General features: G+C 54.9%; 1 protein-coding gene across 7 annotated transcripts in view; it reads right to left on the bottom strand.

Moving 5' to 3' along the window:
- Positions 1 to 9,766, bottom strand: part of PLEKHG4 (pleckstrin homology and RhoGEF domain containing G4) — a 95,542-nt gene extending 85,776 nt beyond the window's left edge. For 6 of the 7 annotated variants that reach the window (XM_052796771.1, XM_052796773.1, XM_052796766.1 and 3 more), the window contains exon 1: positions 9,668 to 9,766. In XM_052796771.1, coding sequence (XP_052652731.1) covers positions 9,668 to 9,730 — 63 coding nt within the window. In that variant the 5' untranslated portion in view covers positions 9,731 to 9,766. Of the gene's footprint in view, positions 1 to 2,127; positions 2,505 to 9,667 lie in introns of those variants that run through there. The other variant, XM_052796768.1, reaches the window with a different exon arrangement.
- Positions 9,767 to 13,149: the final 3,383 nt, after the last annotated feature.

Below are 13,149 nucleotides of genomic sequence, written 5' to 3'. Positions count from 1 at the left end.
GTAGACAGAGCCCTGTCAGGCTCCTGCCTTGCTCACACCATGGGGCTTTCACAGCTGCAAGTCAGTTCTGGTGGAAGTGGGCTACTTCGGCCTAAGGCATCTTACACATTTGGTGTTTTAGGCATCCTCCAGCTGCAACAACCCTATGCACCCATACACACACCACATCATCCCTAACACTGAAACATGACAGACACCCCTTGAAGAGGAATCACCTGCCTCACACAGAACAGGGCAGCCAGCAGCTGCACAGTGCCAGACCTCCATCAGGAGCCAAGCCTTAGAGTCCTGTGGACTGCCAGCAGCCATGGGGAAGCCTCATGCAGGCCAACAGACTGACCCACATTCACTTAGATCCAAATCTGTTGCCTGCAGGGTTTGGTTGATTCACCAGGACACCAAAACTCAAGTCAAACAGAACAGCTTGGAGCTACAGTCACAACTTGGCCACTCACAGATCACACCTCCCGAACTCTCTACCATGGCATTAGGAACGGACACCTGCAACAGATCGCAGGTGTCCATGGTGTGGCCAGCGCCGAGTGCTGGGTCTGTGGCAACTTGGCCTCTGGTTCCTGCTCCTTGCAGCCACCAAGCCTGAACTCAGTGCCTGAGGCACACGATCCCTCCTCAGCAGTGATGCATGGTCCCTGCCCGCCCACAACCCACTGTGGCACCTCGACTGGCCACGGCACTGCTCTGCGCAAAGGCCCCTGCTTCAGACAGCTTTTGCATCACACATTAGAACAAGGTGAAGGACCTGAACTGGGGATGAAGCACTTGGGAATCAGAAAGTCACCTCCGGTTTGCAGGAGCGGAGTAGCAGCAGCCGGTCTCTGTCTCAGGCCTCCCAGAGCAGAGATCACAAGTGCTGCTCCAGCCCCTATGGCAAAATGCAGCCCACAGGGCTGCAAGGGATGGCACCCACCCTGCACAGCCCCAAACAGTGCTCTCCTTTGATTTCAACTTCATACAATAACCAGCATAGACCAGAAATTGCCAGGAACATACTAGGCATAGGGTGAGGGGAAAGAGGTCTCCTGACTGGGGTAGAGAAGTGGAAGAAGTGAGATGCCTGCAGGCCTCCACAGCAGGATAGGAGAGGAGAGCACACCACAGCTCTGACATAGCCACGTGAGGGTACAGGGAGCCACGGGGTCCTTGGCAGAGGAGCTGGAGGGTGGCAAAGGGAAGAGACATGGGTCTATGATCTTAGCTCAGGTTGCAGAAGCCAAAAGTTGGGCAAGTCATCCTTCAATGAAAGCCAAGCTTCTCCAAGCCCAGAAGCTGAATTTTTAAGAAAACACAAGTCACTGCCAGGCACAGCAGCAATGCAAGCTGCTTGTCCCCCCCTCGGACTGTTCCCTCTGCTGTGGAGAAGCAGCCCATGACACAGCAGGACATGTCCAAGAGATTTAGGGCTACTGGGCACATGGATCCCAGCCTGAGCCCAGGAACAAACTATCAGAAGCCAGACTGCTGGTCACTGGGTGCCACAGGGCTAACAATCCCTCCAACCTCTGCCACCCCAGGGCTGGGCACCTCTGTTTGCAGGGCAGCACCACTCCCAGGGAGATGGGGTGCTCTGCTCCCATCTAGCCCCTCTCCAAACAAGGATCCCCACATGCAGAACTTGACACTGAAAGGGAAGGATCCCTGTCCAGCTTCAGGGGTTTCTCTGAACCCCTGGATGCCCACTCTGGGCAGAAGAAAAGAAGCCAATGCTCTCCCCTTCCCCAGGCTCTGCAAGGGGGCAGTGCCCACAGCCCCAGAGCAGGACTGGCAAAGAGCAAGGGCAGGAGGAAAGCCCAGCATCCAGGCAGCCCAGAAGACAGGGCCCTGCCTGACCTGCCCCATCCCAGCTCCTCACTCCAGGACTGTACCCCAATAGGCACCTCGCGGGGGGTCAGTGCCAACAGGAGACCCGTGTCCCTGCAGCCACCGTCCAGGGCTGGCACCCCAGAGTACAGCGTGCCATCTGAGTAACGGGAAGTGCCAGAAAAGCCGATTCCCACTCCTGGCATTAGCACCGTGCACTGGCTCCAGGCAGGCTGCCCCAATAGCAGCTCCATCCCGCGCAGCCCTGCTCGTGCCCAGGGCGAGAGCCCTTCGCAGAGATTTCCTTACCATGTTGCCGGCCTCCTTTATTCCCCCTCACTTCCAAAGGGAGTGTTTTTTCTCTTTTTCCTCCATGTGTGCGACGGGGCGTCTCCTTTCCCCTCCGACGTGAACCACCAAAGCACTTTGAGTTCTGGACTGTAATCCAAGCCCTCACCGCCCCCAGCACAGCTCCAACTAATCTAACTCATGACACTACCAGGGCTAAGCAGGGGACCTTGAAGGTTTCTCTGACAGCCAACTCCAGCGCTAGACGGCGGAGGGGCATAGCGAGTGCAGGGTGCTGCATTCCCCAGCCCTGCAGGGACCTTACGGACACAGGCAGAGCCAGCAACACTCGCAGGCTGCTTGTTACGGCATCGCTACTATCTGCGTCCCTCAAAGCGCGCCTGGCCCCTGCACAGACCTGCTTAATGCAGATGCTTCGTGGCAGGGAGCTGCCTTCGCCCGGGAAGATCTGAATAGCTGCTAGAGGAGAACAAGCTCACAGCAGGCATCCTGAGAAGGTCTCCAGCTTCCCAAAGAGGTTTCCAGCAAAATCCTCCCCCCACCTCCTCTCGGCTTGCTTCTCTCTAAGTCCAGAGAAGTTCCTCCACTCCACAAGACCCTGAGGCAGCGCTGCAGGTTAAGCAAAACGCCGAGAAATACAAAAAGAGTGCTCCAAAATACTGTTTTTCTAACTTCTAGAAGGAAAGCAGAGAGGCAGTGACCGCTTCAGGCAACAGCAACAAACTGCATTGGTATCAGGCGAGAGATGTGGAGACCTCACCCCCTCCCAAAGGAGGAAGTAATTTAACATGGCAAGTTTCTCCACCCCTCCATTAATTGTTTAAGATGGCCAGGGGCCAAAATACTGCCCGAGCAGTGGGAGCAGTGGGGAAGGTCACCGAACAGGCAGGCAGCAGCCTACAGAAGTGACAACGGGAAAGGGCAGAGCCACAGAGGCGGAGAGGGAGGGGAGAGGCAGGTGCCGCAGGGCATCCCAGGATCTGTTGACACACAAAGGCTTTGTGTAACGGGAAGCTGGGCAGGAAGTGACACACAGGCAAAGCCTCAGAGCCCTGGACATGAGGTGCAGGGCCTGGCAGCAGGGCTTGGGACCAGGAGCTGCCTTCCTAGCCTTGGCCAAGCAGCGTGTGGTCTTGGCAGCCTCGGTGGGGACTGACCCTCCACCAAGAAGGCTACGGTGCTGGTACCTGGCTGTCCCTGCTTCTGGGAGAGGTCACACAAACCAATCCATCCCAAGAGGAAGGGTGACTCAGGCAGGACACGTGGACCTACAGCAGGAGGGAAGACATCCCCTGCGTAGACAAGCTCAGTAGAGAAGCACAGGGTACTTGCCTGCTGAAGCTGGAGCAACAGCTACCAAACACTTCCACCACCTTGGCTCAAGGGGCAGGCCCCCACAGCTTTCCCAAGCTCTGCTCCACAGGGCCGGCAGCAGAGCCCACACAGGCTGGTTCAGCTCAAGAACACCTTCAGATACTCCCCTCCCAGGGAGGACTGCCAACAGTTGCCCCTAAACCCCATCGCACATGATGGCCTCATGGCATGTTTTCAGACATAACCAGCAAACATGGGTTCAAGCAGTCCCAAAGGCAACCATTCAATACACCAGCTGCTTGATGTGCTGTTGCATTTCGTATGGGCAGCAAGGATGGATGACAGTCCCTGCAGGGTTGCAGTTTGCTTTCCTTAAGCAGAAAGAGATGTCCTCCTAAAAGGGGATGCAACACTAACAGTGGACCAGAGCTGAGCAGCTGCCTCACTGTTCAGTGCTTGTCTTTCAAACATCCCTTGCTTGCAGAGGCTCCCCCACAGCCTCTAACAGCTAGTCACCTTCTCCCTAAAGAAGCACAGTGCTGTCTGCAGTGCACCATAGCAGTGAGGACCTCCAGCCCATGTCAGGTGAGATCAGCTGATAATCCCAAGCTGGGTGAAGGAGAGCATCCCTGCCAATGCAAAGGGTATTAACCCAGCACAGGCACTACCTAGTTGTTGTCATCCACAGTAACTAAAGGAATTTGTGATCTTCTCTGTGGATGCAGAAGAGCCTTCCTTTCCCCCTCGTATTCACAGCAGGAGGATGAGGAACCTGGCATGCTTCCCCAGCAGAGCCTCCAACCAGACTTCACCATCTACACAAGGCTAAGTTTTCAAAGTATCTTTGCTCTTTACCTGTTCCCCAAACACATCTCCCAGCCCACAAACGTGGCCACACCTTTGCAACATCCTCCCATGGATGCCAGGAGCCTCCCTACGGACTGCCCCCCTCCGAGAAAGGGAGCACAGAGAGCAATGTCCCTCCAGTGCACACATGGCACGGAGCTGGCCATGACAAACCTCATGCTATCAGAGGTGCTGAGCTATTTCTGTTGGAGGCAGGGCCCCCAGCACAGAGTAAAAGGAGGTAGAAAAGATCCACCATGCCTCTCATGCCCAGATGTTTTATGGAAATCTCCTTGCTGTTTCTCCAACTGCAGCAATACATGGAGGTCTCCTTTCAGGAGGCCATGGCTGCCCAGGGCTAACCCAACTCCTTGCACATGACTATGCTTATCCAGCAAAAAAGTCTCTGCAAATACCTTCAGGTCTGCAGGGGGACCAGCCTCTGAGCAGAGATCAGAAGCCTCCAAGCAGTCTGGCTGCCAGCAGCCTAGGTACCAAGACTGGGCTCTTCAGGGCTACTCCAGCAGTGGGCCAAAGCCCCCAACAGTTGTATAAAGCCTGTTGGAAAGCCTGCTGCAGGGCTGAAAGTGACCCTACAGGCTCCTGCAGAAGGGCTCCTGCACAAGCCAGGAGCTTCCTCACATTGTGAAACAGAAATGTGTGCTCCCCAGGCATGAAGGGCAATGCAGACCCAGGTAGGGCTGGGGCAACCCGAGAGCCCATGGGGATGGAGCAGAGAACCTGCTCCCACACTGTTACTGAACCAGTCAGGTCTCCTTCAGCCAGACCTCTGGCAGAAGCTCCAGGGTGAGAGCAGCTTTCATCTTTCCTCACCCCTTCAGGTGGCTTGCACAGGCCTGGGAGCACAAGGTTGCCTTCTCCTTTAGCTCTGACTTCACAACAGGATAAGACATTGTCAAGCCACCTAATTCCAGCTCTCTGAGGGCCAGAAAGAGAAAAGTGGCACTTTCAGGGGCTGGTGTAGGAGTTTGCAGCATCCCCATAAACACAGATGAGGAGGGCACCACGTAAGCACACACAGCCCAGATCTGGTTCCTATCCCATTTTCCACCTGCATGACCAGGGACAGAGCCAGGTGCTCCCCAGACCATACAGCCAACACTCGTATACTCAAACTATATAACCACTAGCATGTACTTTTTGCAGTGCAGCAGCCAGCTCGGTTCTTGACATGACAACCAAAAGCTCTCCACAAGTTCTCAAACCAACACAATACAGAAAAGTCAATGGCTGTAGGTATTTATTTACTGAAGCAGAGGGGGAACGGGTTGTCTAACACAAGAGCAGCTTAGAGCCCAACCTCATGCCTCCTTCCTTTTCTACACTGCACTCAAAGCTCAGGAGCGCCTTCCTCCACCAAGGATTTCCAGGCTGGAGAGCCCAAGTTCAGCTCAACCCCATCCCAGTCAGAGGCAGTGATGTGATTTCCTGTGCCATGGCACTGCACTAAGGGGAACATCACACTGCTGTTTACCCATGGCTGGATCCTAATATAGCTTGCCTTTTTTTTTTTAAATTGCAAAGTGGTCTTTCCCTCCTCTCCTGCATTGTAGATCCATTTCCCACACAAGCACATGGGAGACAGCTGTAGCCAGCACTTCAGTGGGTGTTAAAAAGCCCCTCTTGACTGAGGCTGACAACAATGCCACGCTTGTTCCCCAACACAGTCTCTCACTGTCTCCTCACAGGAGTAGCTCCTCGCTCTTGCACGAGGCCTGCGCTCTCCTCTGGGTTGGTTTAATTGCTGAAGCCACTGCCAAAGGTTGCTGTCACCCAGCTCTGCCAGCAGATATCCATGTGCTCCAGCTTCCCATCCAGCAGACTCAGGTCCTTTGCATGGACCAATGGGCAATTTTGCCCCAAGGGAACCGCTTTGGTACCCGGCTGCAGCAGCAGCTGAGTACTGCTAAGGACAATCTGTCCCAGAGGTGAAATATGGCAAAAGGCAGCAAATGCTGACATCGGGAAGGATGGGGAGCCAAACTTTGAAGGCTGTGGGACCTCCTCAGAGTTGAAAGAGGAGGGGATAGGAGGGGGGTCAGTACACCAACTCTTCTGAAACTTCAGGGGTCATAACTTCAGACCCACATCTCTTCCTGCCTTCCCCCCTGCCCCCTTCCCCTTTGTTTGATCTGGTTTCTGGAGCTGCAGTATTTCTCAAGTGCCTGCTGAAGCAGCACCACAACCTAGAGCCCCATAAGAGGTGGGAGAGAGCACAGGCAGAGGTAGGAGGCAGGCAAAGGACCTCTGCCTTTGAGTCAAAGCTAGCAGAGTTCTGCTTATTTTCAGTTGTGCAAATTGGGGAAAGCTCAATGCTTTTATGAATAGGACTCAGCTGTGCTGGAAGAAACACAGGACAGATGTTTTAGATGCCAGATAAGGACATCTTCTGACCTAGGGGAAGTTGTGCAATATGCAAGTTAGCTAGACGATTGCACTGCAGCAGCCAACACCTCTTAGGAAAACACCCCCATGCACTCCATGTTAGCTTAGCATGATCACTGGTGTAGTCCTCAGCACAGCATAGGGAACCTCCTATGTCCATAGGGACTTCCAAGGGAAAGGAGAGCCCAGGAGCAGGCTGTGGCAGAGTAGTACTCCAGGACCTGCTAACCCACTGATCAGTGGATGCCTCTGAATCTACTTCCAGGCATCTCCTCATGACCGGACTGGGGCTCTCTGCCAGCTCCCATGTCCACATATGGCTATGCAGATGTCCCATGGATTAAGCTGTGCCCTGAAAGTACAAGTTGAAGAGAGGTACATTACAATCCCACCAAGCTACCCACTGTGAACCCCATTCCCCTTCCACTTGGCAGCCTATAAAAGCATGGGAATCCACCAAGAAGCCATGTTAGACCCCACTCAGCACAAACAGGTGCGTTACGACCAGTGATAGGTGTTTGCTTGAAACAGGTTTTGTCAAAGAAAAGCAACAAGCACTGCAGCAAGTAGAGCTGCAAGCAGCCCTTTGTACCAATATCAGTGTTTCAGGAAAGAGCTAGTTCTCTCCCGTTAGGGAGACAAGAGCAGGTTGTATGCAGTTTAATAATATTTAAACCTTTATTTCAGATCACAAGTAAAGCAAGCCTTGGCTTCACAAAAGCACATCTTGGTTTACCTAATTAATTTGATAATCCCCTATTTGCAATCCTCAGGAGACATTCAGCTTCTAAAGCAAGTAATTACCACTAAGTGGCAACCTCTTTGTGAGGCCCAGTCTGATTAGGGAAAAAATTTCTTAAGCCAGAAATACAATCGTGGTGTGATTTCCCAGAAGGACTGGAGGAGAGACTACATAACAACAGCTGGTCACGCTCACCATTTGAAGGAACAGGAGCAAGTCAGTTACTAGGTCTCCAGCTACACTTCAAGATGTTGTTCAGTGCCATGTGCAAAGCTGGCGTGCCATTAACCATCAGGAGGCTTTACAGGAGATGTCTGTATAGGTACAGAAGTCAGGAAGATCCCACTTAGAGATCTCAAATACCCATGTGCACCACGGGGTAGGGGGGAAATAAAAGAATCGCATATCAGGCCTGCTGCAGCACATGTGGAAGCTCATAGTACACAGTCCCACAGGGAAGCAATCCAAGCAGGCAAATGCCAGCCTTATAGCTTCTCTGCACAGATAGGAAGGCACACTTTGATGACACACAGTGTCTTCCCCAGACAAGCCAGTTGGGACTCAATACATGCAGAGCACTTGCTAGTCTAATGCCTGCTCCAGGCATCCCCAAGTGCCCAGTGTCTCAGCTCAGCAACAGCCCAGCACTAGCATCGATAGCTGCCAGAGCCCAGAGGACAAAGTGCTGCTTCTGATTATGCCCAAGATGCTTGTCTCAGGCTGAGCGGCTTTGGACTTCTTTAACTTTGGGCAGTTCTTGTGGGGGGACATGGGTGGCCCCCAGGCCTTGCAAAGTGGCCATGCTGCACACTGCTCTTGGGTTAATGCCTCTACAACAGCATCCTCCAGAGATTTCTCCTTACGTGAAAGTCATGAACGCAGCCAGCATGGGTAGGAGCAGGGCTTGGATGGAAACCAGGCCTCCTGCCCTGATTGGGCATCTTCCCAACAGGCGTGTTTTCTTTACAGTGCACACACACTGAGATATTTCCCCACTGGGGTGGGCTTCCCTCTTTGGGTGCTGGGTGTCAGCATCCTGGTGCTCTGAGCCCTAGGAAGGGGCACTGGTTGGCAGGACGTGACCACCCTGGAGAGAAGACCCCAAACCCCCTGAGAGCCTGGAACAGAGACCTGTAAGACAGAGCCAGGCAGGGGCACAACTCTGTGGATGAGGACCAGGTTGAGAGCTTAAATCCTTTAAGAGGAGCTGCTTGTTTGTCTCCCTGGAGTTTTGGGACTGCCTGCCTTTCCTGAGGACAAAGTGCTCTTGGCTTAAAATCCAGCTGTGGTTTCAGGACTGCTGTTTCAAAACTCACCACCATCTCTGAATAGAACAGATTGGCTTTCTCTAAAGAGCAGCCTAAAACTGACCCATCTCTCTCCAGATCCCACATATTTAATGGCATAAGACAGTCATCTGTTTACCTTCCCTGCTGGTAGTGATGTTGCCTGCTATTTAGTCCCCGCAGCACATGTTTTACTGTGCTCTCCGAGACAGCACACTCACCTCCTAGCTAGACATGCCAGCAGGCACCTACACCCTTCCTGCCCCAGCCCAGCAGCCACCTCCCAAGCCCCTCTCCCAGAGACAGAGGAGACATGGAGCACAGGGCGTCACAGCTACCGCAAATGCCATCCTCAGTCGCAGCTGCCAGGACCAGCTCCTCTTTCTAGGTCTGCTTGACAAAGCAAGGGTTGCAAGGACAGACGGACACCCCCACCTCCATGCCTCTGCACCACCAGGAGCCCCCCACTTGTGTCCCTGCTCTGCACCCAACTCACACCTGAGCAACCAGCACCCACAAAATACCTGCCCAGCCTACACCAAGAGAAGCAGATACAGCCCTCTAGTAGACACCCCAAGTAGGTAGTAAGCACCAACCATTACCAGACAAGGGCTAGGACACACTTCAGAGCTGGAGACCCATCCCTTCTCTTCCCCAAAGCAACATAAATCCAACTATGCCCCGCCAGGAGGGAGGGCTAACAGCTCTAACCACCCAGCTCCTTGGGAGTGGGGACCCCCTCCAACCACTGGCTGCAGTCTCTGCCCCACAGTTTGCAAAGCCAGGGCCAGCACCCAGGTCCTACCTGGGGTGGCAGCCAGGGACCACAGCACCTCCTTCACTTTGCTTCAGGAGCTCTGACCCCCAGGACTGCTATTCCCACTGGGCACATGCTCTGCCAAGCCCCCATCCATCCTCCCCAGCGCCACACAAATCCTACACTTACAGCCAGCACTTGCAGAGCCTGCGCCCAGCAGATCCCAGCAGATCCTGCAAACCCTTCTCCCATGGCAGAGTCTCTCCAGAGAGAAGGAAAGCTCTCACCTGCCTGCACTTTGCTCCTCCAGATCAGGCAGGCAGAGAAGCAGCTGGGTTAGCTCAGCACTCACTGGGGCAGAGCAATAGCCCCAAGGTACAGCTCCAGCTGTGGGCCTGCAATCAGTGCTTTATACAGGCGCATGGGCGTTCCCTGGGACCAGCTCTCATGTTGCCTGTAGCAGCTGGGCTGTGCTGCCTACTGAACTTAGGCAGTCCCACTGTGGGTCCTCCAGGTGCTGAATGGCAACCTGCTCAGAGCAGAGCAACGGTCTCCCCTGGTGCCGGCATGGGCTTTGCTCACCTCCAGCCTTGCCCAGGTGGTAGTGAAGGGGAAAGATCTGGTCCCTCCATCTCAGTCTCGAACAGAGCAGCTCTGCAAGGCTCCAGGCTAAGGTTCAACTCACTCTGCAGCAGGCAAAGAGCAGTCTGGGGTCAGGGTCTTCTCCCCAGGGGAGACTGGAGCCAACTCTGCTGACTGCAGATCCAGAGCACAGGAGGTGATGGGAAGGCTCCTCAGATGCCACTGGGAAGGGCTGGTTTGACGGGAATAGCAGCAGTCTGCCATGGGATATCTGTAGCTGGCAATTAGAGGAGTGAACCTCAGGGAATGCCTACAGCAAGGATGCCAGGCAGAAACACAGAGCGGGTGGGACGTGGGGCACAGCAGGTTCCTGGAGGAGATGGTAGGATGTGGATCACGGGTCCTACCCCAGGGACCCTTCATTCCCAGAGCAGGTTGGAGGGAGAAGACCCTGCACCAGGCAGGAATACACTACAGGCATGCTGTGAGTGTGGTGCCAGCTGGGGTGGGCACCTTCTCTCCATGGCACCAGTGGCTGGAGAGCACCAGCAGGAAATAGCATGATTTAATCCCGTCAGCAGCAATAACAATGTGTCTCCTAAAGGAGATGAGCAGCTTCCTCTTCAGACAGGCAAGGGCAGAGGGCTGGTGCCTCCCGTCATCAGTCTCTCCTACTTTCTTCTCACTTGCCCTTCTTCCATCACTGCTGCCATTTTCTTCCTCCTTGCAGAGGGATCTCTGCTCCCAGATCAAGGCAGGGTAAGTCCAGCTATGGAGCAACCAGGGGAAGGAACCAGGAGGCTTAGACCCCTCTAGCATTCATATAGGACCCATATTGGCCAAGTTGTTTGGCTGGGGCCACGTGCCTCCACAGGAGCTCAGCAGTAAGTGGGACAAGCGGGTCAAGAGCTGTGGGGATGATATCCTCGCTATCCCTGGAATATCCTCTCCAAATACCCTACTCCAGCTATTCCTGGAAGCATGGGGAGTTCAGCAGCCCAGCCGGAGCCAGCAGTCACTGGCCCTCTGAGTCCAGGCAGCAACTTCCTCACCACTACTGAGTCCATACAGGTCCAAGTGTGCGTTCTTTGCTGCTTTTTTCTTTGTTTTTTTCCTCCCTTTAAAAAAAGGCTTTGGTTTTGGGTCATACTTTGCCCCTGACAAGGCAGCCCCTGCCTGCATTTGCTGCTGGGTGAGACGAAGGCATCCGAGGAAGAGCGTGAACTGGAGCCTCACCGAGAGCACTGGCCACCCGCAATTTGCGCAGCGGAGTCTTCCGACAGGCAGCTGCCTGCACCTCACAGCGGACCATCAGGAGGGCGGTGGCAAGCTGAGGGGAGCAGCTCGCCCCGCACACGGTTACCGAAAGAGTCCTGAAACTACCACATATAATTTTTTTTCCCCCTAAAGACTACCCCCTCGTGGAAACGCGGGACCTTTGGCACTCGTCGCTCAGCTCAGCCGCACAGGCTCCCCCGCAGGGGCCGGCAGCGGCGCGGGAGGCCCCTCTGGGGGACCGCGGCCGCCATCTTGGCGGCGGGAGGGGCGGACCGAGGCCTCGGCGCGGGGCGACACCTGCCGGCCGCGCTGGGCACCGCTGCTGCCGCCTCCCGGCGCCCCCCCCCCGCCCCGCCCGGCTCCCTCAGGCGCCCGGCGGGGCCCGGCCCGGCCGCGGGTAAACGAGCTCCCTGCGGCGGGGGGGGGCCTCATCTAGCACAGCCGGGCTCCAGCCCCACGGGGGCACAGCCAGCCCCTTTTCCGCCCCGTATACCCTCGGTGCGTTACCCTCATCGGAGGGAGGATGTCCCCCTCACACCCCTGCCTCCTGAGGCAACAGGCCTTTGGCTCCCCAGGGCCGGGACGGGGCGGGGGGGCGGGTCCCCCGATTTCTAGCAGTTTGGGGGCAGTTTGGTTGCCGTTGGTCAAGCGACACCCCACGTGGAGCTGGATTTATAGACAAATCCAAGCACACCGAGGTAGCTGCTAGGGTTTTTTCACTCTTTATTGCACTCTTTAGTCTGTAATTCCCTGTTTGCTTCACACCCTGTTTGTGCTAAGGGGAAAAAAAAAAACAAACCCAAACATTTATAACAATTCTGTCTGTCCCCTAGCAGGAAAAAACAAAGATCGGAGTGAGCCTAGCAGGGGTCACCGATTAACCATCCAGCAGCAGCCTGGCTAATCTGCTTGCTCAACAGTCCTTCAGTCCTAGCAAATGCAAGCTTGTGGTCCTTCACCGGCCGGCTCCCATCAGCCAGCCCCGCACCACGGCATATGAAAACATAATAGTTCTTGGCCTTCATAGTGGTTTTTTTTTTTTTTTTTTCATCTTTCTGGTGTACCTTTCTGAAGCCTTTGCCAGCTTTCTCCATAAATAGGAGAGGGTAGGGATGTCTACTGAAAATATGTGTATCTACACACACATATGTGGTAGACAAGAGAATATCCTGGCCCTGGGAGATGGGGCTTTCTGAGAAAGCAGGCAGGACCCTAAGCATCCAGGAGAAATCTGGAGGGGGTGACCCCTGCACAATTGATGCTTGCGTGGTCCCAGCACCAGCCGTGCCTAGAGGAGGGTTCTCGGGGCAGCTCTGAAGCCACAATTCATCCGGCTCCCTGCGAGAGCCTCAGAGCCCAAAAACCACAGGGGACCCACACACAGCGAGGCCCTGGGTATGCGCACAGCCCAGAAACCAGCTGCCCCCCAGCCAGCCGAGGAGCCAAAGCAAAGCTTTAACTGGCTCTCTGACTTCAACAGCATGGGCTTAGCTGGGCTCCAGGAGGCAAAGCTTGTGCACGGGCAGGGATTGCCTTGCATCACTGCAAGAGAGGAAGGCACAAATACAGTAGACCTTCCACAGAGTCTGGTCTCTACCAGTACCCTGTGGCCTTTCCGAGCCCTTCATGAGCTGCCTGCAGGCTCGGGACAACCTGTGGCCTGATGTACACCAGACCAACTGGGCCGGTGGCCACCTCCCCAGAGTGTCCTCAGCAACCTCCCTCTCCAACTAACCCACCACAGGTTTCATTTACCTTCGGGACAGCCTGGCTGCGTGGCACTGGATGCCAGGAGAAGGCAAGGCGAGAGG

Source organism: Harpia harpyja, chromosome 9 (genome assembly GCF_026419915.1).
Source record: "Harpia harpyja isolate bHarHar1 chromosome 9, bHarHar1 primary haplotype, whole genome shotgun sequence".
Classification (NCBI taxonomy): Eukaryota; Metazoa; Chordata; class Aves; order Accipitriformes; family Accipitridae; genus Harpia; species Harpia harpyja.
Note: the sequence above shows the minus strand (reverse complement) of the source record. Positions and strands in the feature narration are given on the sequence as shown.